Genomic DNA, 21,889 nt, shown 5'->3' with positions numbered 1-21,889 from the left:
TATTGCTAAATATTAATAAAATTTCTGAATGAAACATTTTTATACGAATTTGTTTTTCAATTTTGTATGTATGCTTGCTTATATACAGTTGTCACGCATCTTTTTGTCTTTGAAAATTGCATAATTTGTGTTTTATTGTATTTGCATCAAGAGTAATTAATATATTTGTTTTATTGCATCCGTTCACAGGATGTTAACAGAAAGTTAAAGAAAAGTTTTATTTATGTTTAGATAATTTATATCAAATTAAAATGTAATAAAAGAGCTGAAGTGTCTCTTAAAATTTCATAAACCCATATAGCTATGGTAGCTATTTGGTAGTTTTCAGAATGAAATTAATTTAAACCCTAAAAAATTTTTTTTTAACGAGTTTAAAATATCTGCTTTTATATTTATTCTGCTCGAAATATTTTTGCTTAAACATGGAAAATCGCTTAAAGCTTTTTTTATCCCGAAATAAAGTCATCTATTAATATTTAGGTTCTTTCTTTTATGGCACAAAAGCTCGCAGTGGGTCTTGGCTTGGTTATATTAATCTAAATCTTACTGTTCTTAATATCGGAATTCCTGTTTGAAATTTTTTATATAATATTGAGATTAACTTGCTGTATAAATAATGAGTAAGTGGAAAATATTTTAATTATTTAATTTTTACTTTTAAAACTATTTTCTAAACTCAAGCCATAATGCTTTTAATCAGATCTCGGTTTTCGTTAAATCTAAAAAATCATAGTATACATAACGAAACATTTTCCCCCCATAAATTTACATACATTTTTTTTTAATGCGTATATTGATAGAAATCGATCCGCCATGTTCATTAAAGCTAAAAATAAATGTTGAAGAGAAAGAAAGTAGCATATGTATTAAGCAAGGTTGTTGCAATATTAGGACACTCACAAATACCCGAGAAAGATTTCATAAGAAAAAATCTAATGATTAAAATGATATCGAAATAATCGTAAAATGTAAACTAAACGAATAACCTAATTAATTAATATATGAACTAAAATCCTAGAATTTAGGAATTTAGCAAAAAAAAAAAAAAAGCACTGAAATATAGAAAATACTTTAAAATTGCAATGCTAAAAAAACCATATTGTATTAGTGTAGATAAATTTTATTTAAAAGATCCTCTCTTTAATTTTTTATTACAATTTGTTTAAAATTTAAAGAAAAAAATTTTTAAAATATCTTTTTTAAAAATAATATAATAAACGATTAACAATTCAAATGCTTGAAAATATTAATGGGACTTATTTTTATGTTTTGAGCAAATTAAAACTTTTTTTCTTTGTATTGGAACCAATTTTACATTCCTATTCATATATATATCTGAACTCAGAATTGTTTGAATTGTTCTCTTGTTACGGTGATGCATGTGTAAATCTTACATTCAATTCAAATTAGATAAAACATAACTGCTAAATAAAACTTTAAAATGTTTCTTCAATAACTTAACTATTTTGGCACTTTATAAGCAAAAGTAGATGTCTCGATTGTGAATTGACATTTTCAAATGTTTAAAACTTTAAAGATGTGTATAGAGATATGATTCGAATTTTCACCCTAGACGTAGTAATGATATTCATGTTAGTTAAACAAAATTTCTTAGGTCACATGTGTAAAACCATACGTTTTTTGGATCAAATTTTTTTTTTACTCAGCTGTTGTCTAAAGAGCAATTAATATTTTTGTAAATTAATTTTTCAATCCATTCTGAACCGAAAAAAAGAAACAGAACTTTTACACAGCTGTTGTGTGATTAAAGAGTTCTTAATATTTTTCAAATAAATTTTTCAAACCCTTCTGGTTCGAAAAAAATAACCAGAACTTTTACTCAGATCAACAGCTGCAAAGAGCATTTAACTGTTGTGTGATTGAAGAGTAATTAATATTTTTGTAAATTAATTTTTCAAACCTTTCTGGACAGAAAAAAACCCAGAACTTTTACACAGCTGTTTTGTGATTAAAGAGTAATTAATATTTTTGAAAATAAATTTTTCAAACCATTCTGAACTGAAAAAAAGTACCAGAACTTTTACTCAGCTGTTGTCTGAAAGGCAATTAAAATTTTTGTAAATCAATATTTCTATCCATTCTGGACAAAAAAAAAACAAAAAAAAAGAATCAGTACTTTTACTCAGCTATTGTGTGATTAAGGAGTAATTAATTAGAGTAATTAATATTTTTGTAAATTAATTTTTCAAACCACTCCGGATTAAAAAAAAAAGAACCAGAACTTTCACTCAGCTGTTGTGTGATTAAAGAGTAATTAATTTTTCAAACCAATATACACTCTCGTTCAAAACTTTAAAAAAAGTAAAAGTACCAAATGAATTGTTTGGAATAGAATGAATTTTATACAACTATTTGGATTAAATGTATTATTTTCCTTTTAAACAAAGAATGCATGGATACAAATCATTTGATTTAAATGTATTAGCTCATATTATTTAAAAACGTTTATTGAAATCATTTCAGTAAAATTTATAAATTCAAATAAATTAAAAATAAAATGCAATGAGTCACATTATTTGAATGAAGTGTATCAATTCAGATTATCCGATTATTGTAGTACCATACTGTTATTAAAAAATATTTTAAAAAAAATTATGAAATGCTTTGAATTCAAATTATGTAATTGGAATGCATTAAAATCAAGTAATATAAATAGAATGCATTAAATGCAAACTATTTGAATAAAATAGTTTGGAACTAGGAAAACTAATAGTATAACTTGATTTAATTGTCTTGATACTTTTTATAAACTACTCTTACTTCTACTCTCTATAATTAAAACTTTCAAGTTATGTTTGTCTTAGAAAATATTACAAATTAGTTCGTTGTAATTTATCTTTTTGTTCAAGTAATAAGTGCCAATTTAAGTTAGATACATTTGTTACAAAACGCGTATCTCCCAAATTTAAGAGGAAGTCTGGAAATAATAAAATAAAGGTAATCAAATATACATTATTAAACGGATAAACAAAGGCATTTTTCTTAGAAAAGTTGCATGACACGACCTTCAAACCTTTACTAAAAAATACTCAATCTATATGTTTGAATTTTTTATTAAAATACATAGTTCTATATATTTTTAAAAGAACGATTTTTTTTCTTCAAATTTAACTTGTATTGAGTTACCATAATTGATAACATGGCAAGGGATTGAAAACGCCACGTGATATGGGAATACGGCATCTGACGTCATGGTTTACTGAATTCTGTTCTGCGAAATTTTGTTTCCTGTTTATAGTTCAACTTTTATGGTCTCCATCCTGAGTTTAAAAAAAAATAGACTGAAATAAGTTTAAAAATAAAAAAAAGTAAATGTAGACGATTAGAAAAGGAACTACACTTATTTAATTTTAATATTACTTTTGCTTTTTCTGTTTAGATGTAAAAGTTTTATGGTTTGGAATATTTTTTTAAAACTTATTTATGATGAATAAGTTAATCATAAAAAATCATTGTTTTTTACTTTATTAAAATATATATCTGCTGTAATTATGCATAAAAATTAAAATGTGAAACGCGCAAGAAGCATTTTAATGAAAATAAAATGTTTCTTGCCCAATTTCATCTATCTATCTATCTATCTATCTATCTATCTATCTATCTATATATATATATATATATATATATATATATATATATATATATATATATATATATATATATATATATATATATATATATATATATATATATATATATATATATATATATAATAAATAAATACAAGAAAACACTAAGGAAGTTAAGAAAAACAATAAGTTTCATTTTTGATACTTATATATATATATATTTTTATATATACTTATATATATATATATATATATATATATATATATATATATATATATATATATATATATATATATATATATATATATATATATATATATATATATATATATATATATATATTAAATTAAGCAAGAAAAAAAATTTAAGTGTTTATTTATCTTTTTATCAATGGGCAGTAATATTAAAAGAGATGGCATATTTCAAAGCAAAAAAGCCATTATATACAATTAATTTCAGTAATTCATGTTTGATAATCTCTTTTAAAATAATTGGAATGGGACATTTAAAAAACCACAGTCATTCTAGGTCAGAGTTAATTAAATTTATATTTTTAAAAAGAAAAAAAAGCACCTTTTGTTTCTGGTTATGAAATTAATGCATAATTAATGGCAAAATAATAATAAAACACTAAAACAATTAATTACAGAAAACTACTTTTTAATTTATTATATATTATATATTTATTATTTACTATATATTTATTATATCTGAAAGTTAAGTTTTGTATCATTAAAATTTTGAAAATTAAAATATATATCATAATATACATTTTAATCTTATCTTATTATTCTTGTTCTTCTTATACCTATTTTCCTTATATTATATATTTTAACCTTCTTGAATATTTATCATAAATTAAATTAAACATTTATTTTTTTTTGCTACAGTACTTTAGATTCAAATGAATTAAAACAGTACATTTTAGTGTATAAGAATGAAAAGAAAAGCATTACATGTTAATTTGCGATAAGAGGTTTCATGATTCCATCAGTATGTCAACAATTAATATCAAGAGTTTTAAAATACGAAAAGTTTTTCGTAACAACTGAAATTAACGTGCATTTTTGAAATTAACATGCAAAATCTTTACATTCTGAAGGACAAATGAACAACTAAGAAGAGGGGGTGATATTATCAAAACACGATGAAGCTCTATCGAGATTAATCAAAGTAAGGATATGAGATTAAGATAAAATTTTTTTTTATTGAAAAGCGATAGGAAGAAAGGATGAATGCCTTTCAGATTCACCCTATTAATAAACTAGTTATTATCTCCATCACGCCTTCGATGTGTTTGAATTCGATGACCCGATTGCTCTGAGAAAAAAAAAAGTAAGTTCAAAACTATCAGATTATAGAAAAATTTACCGTGTTTATGACTCTATATGAATACAAAAAAATTCGGCAATTTTGACTGGTAATGATTTTGGTAAAATTAACAATGAAAAACAGTTTTATAATCTGTAAAAAAAAATTAGTTAGTGTGATAAAATTTAGTAAGGTCGGAAAAACGTGATAATTTTATCGTGATATCTTAGAGCAGCTGTTCCCAAATTTATGATTTTGGTTGAAAAACAGTTTTATAATCTGTAAAAAAAAATTAGTTAGTGTGATAAAATTTAGAAAGGTCGGAAAAACGTGATAATTTTATCATATCTTAGAGCAGCTGTTCCCAAATTTATGATTTTGGTAAAATTAACAATGAAAAACAGTTTTATAATCTGTAAAAAAAAAACTAGTATGTGGGATAAAATTTAGTAAGGTCGGAAAAACGTGATAATTTTATCATGATATCTTAGAGCAGCTGTTCCCAAATTTATGATTTTGGTAAAATTAACAATGAAAAACAGTTTTATAATCTGTAAAAAAAAAATTAGTAAGTGTGATAAAATTTAGTAAGGTCGGAAAAACGTGATAATTTCATCGTGATATCTTAGAGCAGCTGTTCCCAAATTTTTTTCGGCTGTGGAACCCTAAATAATCAAACTCCTTTCAGTTGAACCCCGACTTTGTAAGTAATGAAGTATAATGAAACAATAGTGTATAAAAACGATTGCGAGTACATTAACCAGTGAAAGACTACTTCATTTTGAAATTATTTAATAAGATTATAACATTAATAAGATTATAATAGTAATAAGATAATAAACTTAAATTTGGTTTTATATGGTAATGATTTTGGTAAAATTAACAATAAAAAATAGTTTTATAATCTGTAAAAAAAATTAGTAAGTGTGATAAAATTTAATAAGGTCGGAAAAACGTGATAATTTTATCGTGATATCTTAGAGCAGTGGTTCCCAATTTTTTTCGACTGTTGAACCCTAAATGATCAAACTCCTTTCGGTTGAACCCCGACTTTGTAAGTAATGAAGTATAAATGAAACAATAGTATATAAAAACGATTGCGAGTACATTAACCAGTGAAAGACTACTTCATTTTGAAATTATTTAATAAGATTATAATAGTACTAAGATAATAATTTCAAATTAGGTTTCATATCCCACAGTTGAATTTTGCACTGTTGGAGTTGGTAACTAATTTAATTTTAAAATTCTTTTTGGTGTAAATACATGAGCTGCGAATGAAATAAATAAGCCGAGTTTTGGTTTAAGTTGAAATGAAAGCTAAAAGAATTGTCAAAAGAGTTGAAAATGGTTATCACGAAAACAAATTTTTTATTATCGAAATTAGTTGCTTTATTTAGATTTTAAAAGCACGATGGGATTTTCTAATGCAGTTTTTTTATGAATGCAGGTCCTTTTCATAATTTATTCAAGATATTGTTATTAGAAAAATTAAAATTTTTCTTTTCTATTTGTTTTTCATCGAATTTTTAATTTAATTTCAAGAAAGAACCTACATATTACATAAATAATAGATTTTTAACTAAATATTATTATAGATTTAAATTTCATTCGAAAATCATTACTGGGAGGTAAAAACAATTTCTTATTTTCGAAACCATTTTGAACCTTTCACAGAACCCTAGGGCTCTGCGGAACACCATTTGGGAACCGCTGCCTTAGAGGCTGGCACAAAAGAACATTTATTTAGTTTAATTTACCTTTCAATTTTGTATTTTTTACTAAATGTGTGGTAATATAAACTATAACTTTCCATTTGGGAACCGCTGCCTTAGAGACTGGCACAAAAGAACATTTATTTAGTTTAATTTACCTTTCAATTTTGTATTTTTTACTAAATGTGTGGTAATATAAACTATAACTTTCCATTTGGGAACCGCTGCCTTAGTGGCTGGCACAAAAGAACATTTATTTAGTTTAATTTACCTTTCAATTTTGTATTTTTTACTAAATGTGTGGTAATATAAACTGTAACTTTCCATTTGGGAACCGCTGCCTTAGAGGCTGGCACAAAAGAACATTTATTTAGTTTAATTTACCTTTCAATTTTGTATTTTTTACTAAATGTGTGGTAATATAAACTATAACTTTCCATTTGGGAACCGCTGCCTTAGAGGCTGGCACAAAAGAGCATTTATTTAGTTTAATTTACCTTTCAATTTTGTATTTTTTACTAAATGTGTGGTAATATAAACTGTAACTTTCCATTTGGGAACCGCTGCCTTAGAGGCTGGCACAAAAGAACATTTATTTAGTTTAATTTACCTTTCAATTTTGTATTTTTTACTAAATGTGTGGTAATATAAACTATAACTTTCCATTTGGGAACCGCTGCCTTAGAGGCTGGCACAAAAGAGCATTTATTTAGTTTGATTTACCTTTCAATTTTGTATTTTTTACTAAATGTGTGATAATATAAACTATAACTTTAAAAACCTGATATTGCGGTAAACTGTTACCATAAGAGCGGAAAAATAACCAAGTGAATGATTTAAATACCGTATATTTCGGTTTTATTCACCAGAATTATGGTTATTTTTTTACCAGAAAGATCATTACTGTACCGGGCAGTAATTTTTTTTTCTCTGTGCATGATATATTTAAGTTCCCCAAACCTAAGATTAACATTTAAGTCTCCCCCCCCTCACTCTTACTATTTGCTTCGCCAATTACTAAGGTTTTAATAATTTAATTTTTGACAAGGATTCTAATAGGAAGCATATATATATAGTATCTTGTATATTTATTAAGTATCTTATTTCATAGTTTTAAAGGTAAAACAAGTTCAAAGTAAACAATATTCTTTTATTTTATTAATTTATTTTTTAAAAAATGTGTAAGTAAATTGAATGCTTTTTTTGTCAATTTTTCTTTGTATTTAAAACGCACAAATTTACTGTTAATTTAGCACAGTATATTTCTAATGAAATAGTAGCTTCTGTTGAATTTTATTGATTGCATAAATCACTCATTTTTTACAAAAATGTGATGATCGATTTCTAATCAATGCTACTTTACTGTCAAAACAAGCAGTGTTTTGTTAAAGGGACATTTTTATAATAAATGTAGTAATAGGTTTATATTTCAACTGAGTGAACATTTTGCTTCTGTTTGCTACCACTTTAGATTAGATTAGATACATTTAGATTAGTTACTAAAAAGATTCATATCCATATTAAATGTTTATATCCATATTTAAATTAATATCTATATAAAATTTTTAACTTTTGATACAAAATGGCAGATACAAATGTTAGCTGACGTAGTGGACAACTGAACTTGTACCTCCTGCCCATAATTTAAATCTTCACTTTCCCTAAATTCATGGCAACTTTCCTTAAATTCATGAATTTTCCCTAAATTTCAGTCAGGATAAAATTGCGGAGTCTATATGCTTCTTACTGCATACAGTATGTATGCATGCGAAATCTGTATACATTTTACTGCATACAGAAGTTTTTTGTTAGAATTCACGATCCTTAATTTTCAACCAGACGCGCTTTTTTTTCCTCTATCGACAGCATCACTGAAGGCGCTTTTGTACAAGCATGTACAAATATAATATTATATTGATGGAGAAATAATTTACAATGATTAATAAGACTTGTGTAGTTTTAAACATTAAACAATAAATATTTTTGGAAAATAATATGAAAAAAAATCATCATGTTAACATGTGTCTATGATGTGTTTATTCTCGTGTGTGTATGATTCTTATGCGCACCCATTATTTTGGAGTAAAGTTCTTACCAAACTTAAAAGTTATTTTCTTTTAACGTAAAAATTTAATAGAATTTATAGAAATTTTCGCTTCTTTTCATTTTTGATAACTAACACAAAAAAAAACACCATAACTGATGTACTCCTTTTTTTTTTTAATCTTTTGAGCAATACAGATTGATATGTGCTACTTTTTTTTCAAATAATACGTCCTCATTTTTCTTTTTAATGTTAAAGTTTTTAAATGAGTGCAAAGTTACGAGTTTGACAAGACTAAGCTCCATGAATGATTTATACGCTTTCTGCTATTTAATCTCAGGATCATATCCCGATATTCTAGTTTTTATTATTTAAGTACAATATAAGAGTTAAAAACAAAAGTTACCAGAAGCCACTATTCTTAAAAGCATACTTTAATTTGAACTTGGGCACACGCTTGTACCTTAAAATGAAGTTTAGAAATCAATTAAATATTCACGATATTGTAAATCAATATTTTTACTCTTCTCCCTATAATAAGACAAAAAAAAAAAAAAAACGTAAATTGTACTTATAATGAAATATTTTAATTCTGACTTGTGGAAACCATTGTAAACTAAATTCTTGAGGAGGAATTATTTGACTTCTTAATTTTTTTAAAATTTTTAATTTATAAAGTTTATTTATAAATAACATCGAAATTTTAATGTTGTTTAAAATAAATTGTGCTTAAATTTTGAAGCTTTGTGCACCTTTTTTTTTCTAAACTTCTACATCTGCTCATTAGCCAACTGGTCTGTGTTGGGGTTAGGGAACTGGTCTTGCATCAGAAAGGCTCTGGGTTCGAGTCCCGGGCAAGATATGGATGTTGGGGGAAAAAAGCATCTGCTGATTCCATGCACAAGCGAAATGATTGCACTGTCGCTTTTGCATGATGATGAAGGCGATTAATAATGCAATATATCCTTTTATAATTTTTTTTCTCTCCAGAAAAATTAAAATACAATTCGGATGTAATGCTCAACGTATGCTTATTTTAACTAACCTAAATAGTTCACTATATGTCCTTTTAATTACTTGTAATTTCTGAAAATTACAATATATTTTTTAAACTACTCAGATATGTTTTAACGGAGAAAAAAAAAAGTTATTTTGAAGAAATATTATTTTTTTTAAGTATTTCCCTTCCCTTAAGGGTTTATTAAGCTTCGCCTTATCTCTAAGTGTCTTCCCTCTTGTTTTTTTTTATCCCTCCTCTTACCTCTAGGCAATTTTCGCAATGATTGAAAAAATAAGGCTCTTTTTTTATATAAACATTTCGTTAACATTTTGACCCCTTGGCCGCACAATGTTAGCTTTTTTTTAATTCTTTTTGTATAACTATTTTTTTAATAAATCTTTTGGTAGTTGATGAAGTGGATTTTCTACACAACTGAAAAATTGTGATGGCTTTTCAACTTATGTTCGCTCTTTAAACAGTTATTAAATTAAATTGAAACCTGATAAGTACGGTATGCTTTCTTCGTATATCTTTTAAAATTGCTAGCGAATAAAAAAAATGAAAATGCTCTTTATTATTGACTTATTAAGTGAGTAATGGATCAATAAGGAAATCATTGTCTATTTTCCGATTTTTTTCATATTATTCAAACCACTAAATGTAAGAAAGACAATACAGTTTATTATTAAAAAATTGTACAGTTTTTGGGTGTGTAAAATATTTTTAATTCCTTAAAGTATCATTTTATATTTAAATATTTTGAAATCAAATTTAGACGTTTATTTCAATTTTTAATTTCTGTACATTTACTAAAAATCTTTCAAAATTTAGAGGTTTATTGCTATTTTTGATTTTATTTATATACATTTACTAAACATTTGAATTGCGTTATTTGAAAAACGCAGTAAGGATCGGGTTTTTTTACCATACCAAAATTAATTAGTCATTTTCTCAAAAGGCATGCAGAATATTAAAACTATAATTGCTTTTTTAGCACAAGTTTTATTTATTTATTTGCTAACAGTAAAAAGAATTTTTATCTTTGAATAAGTTTTTGTCTTTTATATTTTTTGATGGAGTGTTTTTTTCCCAGGAGTGTTTATACAGTATAAAACATATAATTATTATGACTTGAGAAATCCCTGTTTCAAATTTTTCGAATTTATAATATATACACTTGAGTCATGTCTATAGTAACATTCATTATTGTCATAAACCGTGATTGTCATAAGCATTGCGTAAGAGGATACGCACAATTTTTGTTTTTAGAAAACTGTTTTTCAATTTTAAGCATTGTACATGAATTTATATATAAATATACATACGTATAAAAAATAAATATTCACATATACATGAAATTTAAAATAAACGGATCATTTATGGTGATTGTTACAGTAGCTTGAGATTTTCGTCAGTGTAATTATTATGTTTAATAACTTATGAAAATTCAAACAACTATAAAATATTAAGTCGTAAAACATTTATCTATGAAATAATTAATCTAAATCATAGATAAATTATTAATAAAAAATAATTTATCCATGACATAAATTATTTTGAACACTCTTTATGATATAAATATTAGTGTTCAGTTGGAATCGTAATATAATAATAAAAATAAAGATAAGATTCGGGATGGATCCGCAGCTTTAGTTCAACGCATGCCCACTCATGATTTAATTAAAATAAAAAGAGGAAAAAATGGAATTACTAAATCGAATTCATATTGATTCATCATCATTCCCACAATCGAAACGGATTCTCCGTTTTCCCTGAACACAACCCCTCCCACGTTAAGATTTTTTTTACTGCCAACCACACTACCCTAACTCGAAAAATTCGTTTTTCGAAGCGACTCAGTCCCCACGAGAGAAAATTGCTTCGAGCGAATATTCGGACTCTTTCAGAAATAACTGGTCGATAATATGTCAGCTACCTGATCCTGAAAATCGCCCACCCTTTTCGCTCGGCACCCCTCTCTGCTGAAAATGGGAGAATCCATCCGATTTAGGGGATGTGTATATATAACGTTACTATTTTAAAGGGAGGAAAAAATGTCATAGGGACAACCGCTTTCTTTTTTACCTTGCCCACAGCAATGGAATATAAATGGAATATCGTAGTGGAATATAAATGCAAAGATTTATTTTCTTTTCTTTCAATAACTAATCAAAAGGTTCTAAAAGAATGCGTGGTTTATTTAATAACGTATTTACTGGCTCCCCTTCGAATTATATTTCTTATAAACGGTCTGAATGTTTTGAAAAAGCTTTTTCTTTCCCTTAAATTTTCAAGAGTTAGACATCACTTATAGTTGTCATTAAAGATAAACACGTGTAATAATTTTTATTAAGTTCTACAAAATACAGAAATGCTGGACAACTATAACACTTAGCTATAATGCTGTGGATATAATTAATAATACAAGCTAAAAAAAAAGAAGAAAAAAACATTTTTGAATTTCGGACTTCCATTCTTATCGCCAATCAATGTTAAGACAAAATTAGTATGAGAGACATTTTAACAGTTGAGAGACGAGAGTCATTAATTTATGTTTTTTTAAAGAAATTAAAATGAAAATTAATTTATACAAAAAAATATTGACTCATAAAAATAATTAAAAAAAATAGTAACATAAAAAATCTCTTTGAACTGGCTAGATCTAAAATAGAAGGTTCCATTATTTATTTATTTTTTTCTGTCCTGAATTTTGTCTTCAGATATTTGTCTAGAGTTCCCTTGTCTTTTTTTTAAACTATGAAAAAAAAGTTTATAGTATGTTTTATAAACATGCTCAAGTGTGGTGAGGATGCTAGTAAATTTTATTTGGAATTTGCAACCGAAAAATAAAGCATTTAAAAATTATGCTTAGATTCTAAAAAAAATATGTTTTTGTGTGTCTCGGAACTCTTTTTGACCACATCACATCTCTCAACCATGGCTAAGCATCTAGCCCCGTTAAGGTTTTATATTTTAACGGCCACTTTAAGAATGCCACATAATTTTGATTCCGGTCAGACGACGTGGACTGCACCTGAGCTGGCATCCCTTTCTCCAAACTTCCACACCACAATCAACGCGATGACTTTCAGCCCAAAATTTAACATGCACCTTGCTATGCATACACGCCTGTTGATTTGTCGGTTGCCAGGAACGAACCCATGAACCCTTGCAACTGTTTTTGATCAATGATCTAGGTTGTGTTACTAAATCAGTTTTTATGAACTTCAACATTCTAATAAGACATTTGCAAATAATATAGTGAGGATTGATACACAACCATGATTTATTTTAATTCTAGTTAATGCATTACACATGCCATGAACACAAAAATTAAATTATATAATGTTTTTAATATTTTTTTACTCAGAAAATTATTAAATTTTGTGAGATACATCAAGCAAACATATGAGTTAATTGTAATTTAATTATTAGGAGTTGTAAGGTATTCCACTTTCTTTGTGGACGATGAGCAACAAACAAAAATTATTATCAGATTTAAGAATAAAAAAAAAGTTTAAATTCAAATTTAAAATTATAAGTTTTTTCCAGCTTTTTTAACAATACAGAAGTTTATCATAGTATGAAACGTTATTTTTTAAAACAATTTTATACTACAATAGTCCGAGGATTTTTAGGAGGTTGCAAATGCTCCGTCTTGACCCCTTCATGAACTTTTTGCAATACAGAAGCAAACAAATAAAATGTAAATCATCGCAACGGTAAAAAAACATTCATCATCTTTACTGAAGAAATTTGTATTAAACGAGTTTTTTTAAAACTTAATTTCGAATATCGACATTTATATCTATGCACAGTTTTATTTATTTTTCTTAACGTTTATTGATATTTGGGCGTCTAAACAATTTATAGATATCTCTCGTTATTTTAGAATGATTTAATATCGTTCAAAAAGAAATTGTTCTAAATTTGAATCAATGATTTATATCAATGCAATTCCTGACAGAAATATATTACTTCGACTTATTCTTTAGTGCGTAATAATTGAAAAAGCATTTTATACAGACCTCACTTTTATTATTTAAACATTGAAATTTTTTTTCAAGCCGTTTTTTTAATTTTTTGTTTTATATTTGCTATGATGAACCATATAATAAAACACATTGTGGCATTAAATTGAAATTATTTAATTTAAAAGAAAAATAATACGCATGCTTGAATTCAGATTATTTTTAGATAGTATTTAATAATTATTTATGTTATTTATATGTATTTGAAATATTTCAAAACATGCAAATATGCTAAAAAAAGTATTTTTTTTTAAATATTATTTCCTAATTAGTTTATTTATTTTATTACTATCTTAATTCATCATTTTATTTTATTCATATAAATTTAATCATTTACTTCAGATATTTTAAATTGTTTGGCAGCAAACTGTCAAATATTTTCAATGGTTTAAATTAAATATTAAAATCATTAAAATTCAAATAATTTATTACACTTGAAAATGTATATGAACAATATAGTCCTTAAAAATTGAATATTGTTTTCGTTTATTAAAAGAAAAAAGCTGTTATGATTTAAAACGAAATGGGAATTCTCATAAGTCAAATGGTTTGTACATCTGTACAAAAGTACCGAAAAAATATAACGTCTGTTAAATTTGGCACAGCCCCTTGATCAGTCGGTGGTGGTGGTGGGGAAGCGTGGAAGATGGGAGTCTGGAGAGAGGGAGTGGAAGAGAGGAGGATGGGGTGTGGCACGAGGCATGCTATGGTTTCTTTTGCTGTGTTAGCTCAGTGCTGTGCAGTGAAAGCTAACCTACCGGCGTGAAGACATAGTGCGCGTAGAGTTTTTTTATGTTCTGAAGGTTTTTTCGTCTTTTGTTCGCTTTTCCGTTTTGTGTGCGGCATATTTTTTCTTTTTTTTTCTCTCCCCTTTTCTTTTGATTCCTGTCGACTGCTTTCTTTTGTTGTTGCCACTTTGTTTTGAAAAAAGATCGCCCATGTCGATAACCGGTAAGATACTGTTTAATTAGTTTCTTGCACCCACGTGCTCGGGTTTTCATGTGTTTGATGCTTTGCACTCAAAATGCCGCATGCGACAATATGAAAAAGAATTACTGAGCGTTAAAAACCATAATAATGAAAAAATTGGAAAATTTTCACGCAAATTTTTGTGTTCATTCAAAAAAGAAAAAAGAAAAATTTGATTTCGCAGGGAACGATTATTAAAATTATTGATTTCATTTTCAGGCAATAATTTTATTGTTGCACTTTATTAGTTTTTTTTCTCGCATGCTTTAAATAAAAATATTAACAATAATACATAATTAAAATTGAACCGGTTTTTATAATACGTCTTTTATGCAATAATTCCATATTCCGCGTATTATAAGCAACCAGTAAGAAATGTTTAATTAGTTTCTTGCACCCACGTGTTCGGGTTTTCATGAGTTTGATACTTTGCACTCAAAATGTCGCATGCGACAATATGAAAAAGAATTACTGAGCGTTAAAAACCATAATAATGAAAAAATTGGAACATTTTCATACAAATTTTTGTGTTCATTCAAAAAAAAAAAAAAAAAAAAAAAAAGAAAAAAGAAAAATTTGATTTCGCAGGGAACGATTATTAAAATTATTGATTTCATTTTTAGGCAATAACTTTATTGTTGCACTTTATTAGTCTTTTTTTTCGCATGCTTTAAATAAAAATATTAACAATAATACATAATAAAATTGAACCGGTTTTTATAATACGTCTTTTATGCAATAATTCCATATTCCGCGTATTATAAGCAACCAGTAAGATATGTTTAATTAGTTTCTTGCGCCCACGTGTTCGGGTTTTCATGTGTTTGATGCTTTGCACTCAAAATGCCGCATGCGACAATATGAAAAAGAATTACTGAGCGTTAAAAACCATAATAATGAAAAAATTGGAAAATTTTCATGCAAATTTTTGTGTTCATTCAAAAAAGAAAAAAGAAAAATTTGATTTCGCAGGGAACGATTATTAAAATTATTGATTTCATTTTTAGGCAATAATTTTATTGTTGCACTTTATTAGTCTTTTTTTTCGCATGCTTTAAATAAAAATATTAACAATAATACATAATTAAAATTGAACCGGTTTTTATAATACGTCTTTTATGCAATAATTCCATATTCCGCGTATTATAAGCAACCAGTAAGATATGTTTAATTAGTTTCTTGCACCCACGTGTTCGGGTTTTCATGTGTTTGATGCTTTGCACTCAAAATGCCGCATGCAACAATATGAAAAAGAATTACTGAGCGTTAAAAACCATAATAATGAAAAGTTTGGAAAATTTTCACGCAAATTTTTGTGTTCATTCAAAAAAGAAATAAGAAAAATTTGATTTCGCAGGGAACGATTATTAAAATTATTGATTTCATTTTTAGGCAATAATTTTATTGTTGCACTTTATTAGTTTTTTTTCCGCATGCTTTAAATAAAAATATTAACAATAATACATAATTAAAATTGAGTTGGTTTTTATATTACGTTTTTTATGCAATAATTCCATAAAGAGCGTATTATAAACAACCGGTGAGATACGTTTAATTATTTTCCTGCACCCACGTGCTCGGTTTTTAAAAACTACAGGTTTTTGCTCTCAAAATGCAACAATACAGCAAATACTTGCTGAGCATTAGGAATTTTATTAATAAATAGATCTGGAAATTAACTAAATTTTGTCATAATTCAAAAAAAGTAAAATTTCGATTTCGCATGGGAACGATTTTAAATGTTTTTAAATAGTCATTTACTTATTTTTACAATATAATTTCCTTTTTGTGCTTTTATTAGTTATTTTTTAGTTTTTTCCCCTTTGCTATACCATTTGATAACTGTACAAGCATGACTCGAATACTTATACTTTGTATTTTATAAATTGTTTTTTTTTAAAAATCCAATTAGTCAATGCAAAATCATTTTGGCACACTTTTAATGTAAGTCGCTAAACAGTTATAAACTGTTCATTACTTTCTTGTGTTTTAGAGGACATTACTCTCATAAGGTAGTTCGCGACAATGTGACAAATACATTCTAAGCATAAAATATTTTTATACTTGAAAAAATTTTAACAATTTTGTGATTTAAAAAAATAATTTTGATTTTGTATTTAAACGATTATAATTGAGTCATGCTTTGCACTTGAAATACCGTGCTTGCTTAATGCAAATACTAGTTGAGTATTTAAAGTTTAATCAATAAAAAAAAAAATGAAAATGTAAACTCGATTTTTGCCAATCTGGGAAAAAAACTGAAAATTTTGTTTGCGTGTAGGAATTAGTCTAATTGTTTTTGCACTATTGAATTATTTTTAGAATATAATTTTATTTTTATGCATTTATTAGTTATACTTAAGCTGTCTTTTCCTCAGCTGTACAAGTAGAAAAATATTCTGGTGAAATTACTGAATACTGTATGGTAATGACATTTCTGGTATAAAATAAAATAAAACACAAACAAATGTAATTTCGGTTAATAAAACCAAAATTAACGCATTTAAACCATCCAGTTGGTAATTTTTCTTTTTATGTAGTAACGATTTATTAGAAATTCCGGTTTTCCAAATTATAGTTCTTATTACCACACCTTTAGTAAAAAATACAAAACTGAAAAGCACATTTAGCCGAATAAATGGTTTTTAAACCAAGTTCGAAGGCATTATGACAAAATCACCAATTTTTCCATATAGAACCAAATTTAACACTTATTATGTAACCATATTTTATTGTTAATTTTACCAAAATCGTTACCAAAGTACTTTGGTAAAAACTACCGAGCTTTTTGGTGTTCCCATAAACCCAGAAACACAGTAAATTTTACTATATTTTGGTAGTTTTGACCATGTTTTCCTTCTCGGTGCACAAATTATGAACATATGCTAATAGTCACTTATATGAACTTAGTGTTTTAAGAATCACTCGAATACTCTAATTTTCGTTTTTGAATTTATGAATTTTCAAATAAAAAATTACAGTTGGCCACGTCTGTGCTACAGTTACGTCTGTGCTATTTTTTAGCATAGACATCAACATAAAAAATGCATCAAAATGATGTTCAATTTCTAATTATTAAAGTTTTGGGGGGTTCTGGGTAAGTAATAGCCAAACATTTCAAACTAATATTGTTTGAATGTTTTGTTTAGAAATAAAATAGTGTCTTAAAAAGAATATCAGTAATGAGAAAACAATATGAATTAGATTGATAAAATTATGATTGGAATGATGAATTGTGATTAGAATGTGAATTAGTAATATATTTTGAGTTCAGTAATTTTTCTACGTTTTCTTACTAAGCTATTACCTTAATTAGCTTGCGTTTTGCAATATAGCGTATAAATTTAAAGGGGAGATACAGAAATAAATAAAGCAGTCTGTGACAGTTGTTGTCTGCTATATTGTTTGCAGTACAAATTCTTTTTATTTTATTGAATAATTTGGTTTAGAGCAAGGAGTTCTGTTCATTTATACCTAACTAAACATGCTATAAGTATTAGAAATAGATAAATGAGTTTATTTACTTATACCTAAGATATTATTCAGAGTGAAAAACTTGTTTTTTTATTAATTTATTTTATTTTTGTGACTTAGGGGTGGCATATTTTAGTAGGGGTAATTCGACAAAACTCAGAAAAAAAAGAAAAAGGAAGGAACGTGAATCACATCATGACAAAAAAAAATATTTTGGAACCGGAAAAATAAGTGAAGTTAATTAAAATAATCATAACGACTTGGGGCTTTATTTCCTATTCTCTTCGCACATTGACTTCCATCATTTTTCTTCTTAATGATAAATTGATTGTCACGTAAAAATTAAAAATTGTTCAATTAATAGATCTAAAATTTTTTTTTAACACTGACTAGGTTGTGCAGATGTAGTTGTCAATTCGATTCAGATAAAATTTAAATCCTATCATTTTGCTTCGTTACCATTGCAAATTTATCTACAATATTGTTATTTAAATTTCTATTTAATTTTAAATTACTATAAAATTCGTTAAAGTTCTTCACCTAAGAAATTTAGTAACAATGGGTAAAGTAATTTTTATAATATTATTTCACAATTTTGTATCCACTGTTTGGATTGATTTCGACTGGTGGCAGTTTAACATAAAACTTATTATAAAAGTAATCTTACTTATTATTGTTTAATAATTTTAAAACTGCTAATAAGTTACTTACCGTTTTAAATGTTTAATTATAAAACGTTGCGTAATTAACTATTTTCGTAGGGTTACTTAATTATAATAAATGGACACCTCTTTTAGTTTTAAACCTTCAACTAAAAGCTTGACATAATTAAAAATACAAAACGTAATAATAGCAGAGAATAATACAAACAGAATAATACTAACAGAGGATTATAAATTAAAATCACTAAAAACTATCTATATAGATAGTATATAGAAGTATATACTATTTATATACTAGGAATAAACAAATACGCTGGCAAAAAGGAAATTATATTTTAATTTTTTTTTAGCTTTTAATAAAATATTCTTGAAAACTTCTTTTATTTTTTTTCCAGTTTAATCTACGTGGATAGTTGAAATTTCGATTGACGATAATTTCGATATAGTGAACAAATAATTCTGCTTTTTTCAGTCAGAAAATGATTAAAAATTGCATTGTTATCAAGCACAGTGCTTCGATTTAAATTTTCTGCTCGCAATCTAGCAGTCAGAAAGTTGACGAAACTTTGATTGCGCTTTGCTTCTTACAAATAGACAAGTAAGTAAGTAAAACGTGATAAAAAATAAGGGTGCCAGAATCGAATCTTTAGCTTGACCTTACAGAAAATGGTGGCCCATTAAATTCAGAGGGTTGGTTATTTGAGTATGCTGAAGGGAATACTTCTAATTACTTTTAGAAATAATTATTTTAGAAACGCAATACTTGTGTAAAATCCGGTTGACATTTTCACTAAAATCAAAAAATGACGCCATAGAACACGTTTTTTTCGCCAATAATAATAATAAAAAACTACATACATGGTAGTTACTTTGATAAACCAGCTTTTTATAGTTGTAGTTAAAATATAATGAATTCAAAGTACTTTTAAGCTTAGTAATTTCTGCGAATAAACTGTGACACAAATTTTTTTGATCGCATGTTTTTGAAACGTTAACTTAAACTTTTATTTAAATTATTTTTTGTTTTAATTCCACTTTAAATATGCTCTGGTTACGATATGAAACGATTTGGTGCCAATACGACAAAATTTGCACCAACATTCCTGATGGATGGATGGGATTTTACCTAACTACTAGCTAGTACTCGAGTATTAAGCCAGACTATAACTTAAAAAGATTATAAATATATTATGTATAGTTTTTCAAGAGAATTCCTCTGAAGGAAAAAGTAGGAACGACTTATGCATTTCGGAATTGGATTTTAACCAGCCTGCATTGGCATTCCATATTTGCTTAATCCATTAAGCGTCTAGACGGAGAACTGGAATGGATGCTGTGACGCACATATTGCATTACACCAAGTTAATCCATACGATGCTTTTCCATTAAGAAGATAAATAATGTCAGTCATTCTTCACTCGTCATGTCTCGCAATATGATTGAGAGACATCAAGTATCATTTTTCATCAAGTTAGTTTGTGTTCGCACCCTCTGTCAAAATAAGAGAAACAAAGGTTGGGGGAAGATGTGACTGATGTTGATGCCACGAAGTACTAATAGAAAGTTTTCACTTCAATGTTAGGAACTCTGCGAAAACCACAATTTTTTCTCTAAATTTGTAGAACTAGCGTAGAATAATAACATTATCTCCTCTAAGTGTTCACATACGAAATGATAATTCATATTAAAAATTGGAAAATACCATCATGTTATTTTAAAGATTCTGTAATTGCTCCTCAAAATTTCAATCTCGCCAATTTTCTTCTTTTGTAAAATAACTAGTATCTACTTTTATCAATTTGTATCTTTGAAACCTTTAATTTAAATTGTTATGAATCAGTCCTAGCTATATTTGTTTCTCAATTAAGTATGTTTTATGACAAAAATAATAAAAATTTAAAAACACATGACGCAAAGGGATAAATCTTGTAGAGATAATTTTATATACTTAACTTTTAGAATATGAATCTAATTTTCGCAAATCAGCACAGCTTAAATGAAATATTTAATTTTAATTAAAATATAAGAAAAAAGGGATAAAATTTGAGGGGTCTTTGAAAAATTTACTTTTGAGTTGCCATTTTAACTTAATGTTTTTGTGACATGCCATTCTCACAAAATTAGCGAAAGATGGTTGCCAATTGCAAAACCATTACTTTTCATTTTGAAGACCAGTTGAAGTTTTACCAAATCAGAGTGGTGGGCCACCTACTCCGAAAATAATGAAAACCTGTAGAGGACGAGGTCTACCTCATACTAATTAAATAGGGCAAATATTATAGATATGTTAGCCATACGTATCTTTATGAAAGCAGTAAAATTTTAACAATGAATGAAATAAAACATGGAACGTTAAACATTCCTAATATAATTATGAAAAAAATATCCTTTATTATAACAAACTCATAAGGAGGCATAAGTTTATATGGAATTCCATTATTCTTTTGAAGATATTTAATATAAACTTTTAACTGCAACATTTAGATAACTCGTTTCATTCAGATAAGTTATTATGACTTCAATAAGCTAATTTACTTCCGATATTGTAGAGTTTTAAAGGGCATGCTACCTTCTGATCTATTAACTAAAATCAATGGGTATAAATAATTTTTTGAGTGCATATTTAGTACATTTGCTTTTGGCAGATCGTTTCAGTAATGATTTTTCTATGTTCATTAATTCAGTTTCATTCAGAATTCAAACAGTAGCAGTTTTTTTCCTAGTTTTTTCCTAAAAAGTGTATTTATGATTACAAAATTCTAATTAGCTGTAAAACTATTTTGCTGCCTTTTATGTGATATGCGTCACCTAGAAGTATTCCACACAAATTTTAAGTTAAATATTTCTTATTTTCTTATTTTTATATTAAGTTAAGTATTGTAAAATTATATTGTCTCGACTAATATTCTGGAGAGAAAAAAGCGATTAAGAATACAGTAATAATAGTAATTGCTTATTGATTAATAGAGTTTTTAAAAACAAAGCACTTAGTTAAATTAAACAGGCCAGCACATTAGTAGTCTACGAGTAGTTTTAAATGATTTTTGTATATATTGAGGTTTTTCGGAATATGGAAACAAGTCTTTCTTTTT

The 21,889-nt window shown here is 26.6% G+C and overlaps 1 protein-coding gene across 26 annotated transcripts in view; it reads left to right on the top strand.

Annotated features, from left to right (window-relative positions):
• The window catches only part of LOC107436216 (ELAV-like protein 2), a 60,069-nt gene that overhangs the window by 1,288 nt on the left and 36,892 nt on the right, over positions 1-21,889 (top strand). For 4 of the 26 annotated variants that reach the window (XM_071183603.2, XM_071183600.2, XM_071183605.2 and 1 more), the window contains exon 1: positions 14,424-14,643. The exons of 15 other annotated variants lie outside the window; for them this stretch is intronic. In XM_071183603.2, the coding sequence (XP_071039704.1) occupies positions 14,631-14,643 (13 nt within the window). In that variant the 5' untranslated portion in view covers positions 14,424-14,630. Of the gene's footprint in view, positions 1-14,353; positions 14,644-21,889 lie in introns of those variants that run through there. 7 more of the 26 variants (XM_071183614.2, XM_071183610.2, XM_087167666.1 and 4 more) reach the window with 7 other exon arrangements.

This window comes from Parasteatoda tepidariorum, chromosome 7 (assembly GCF_982258835.1).
Source record: "Parasteatoda tepidariorum strain Cologne lab strain chromosome 7, Ptep-v5.0, whole genome shotgun sequence".
NCBI lineage: Eukaryota > Metazoa > Arthropoda > Arachnida > Araneae > Theridiidae > Parasteatoda > Parasteatoda tepidariorum.
Note: the sequence above shows the minus strand (reverse complement) of the source record. Positions and strands in the feature narration are given on the sequence as shown.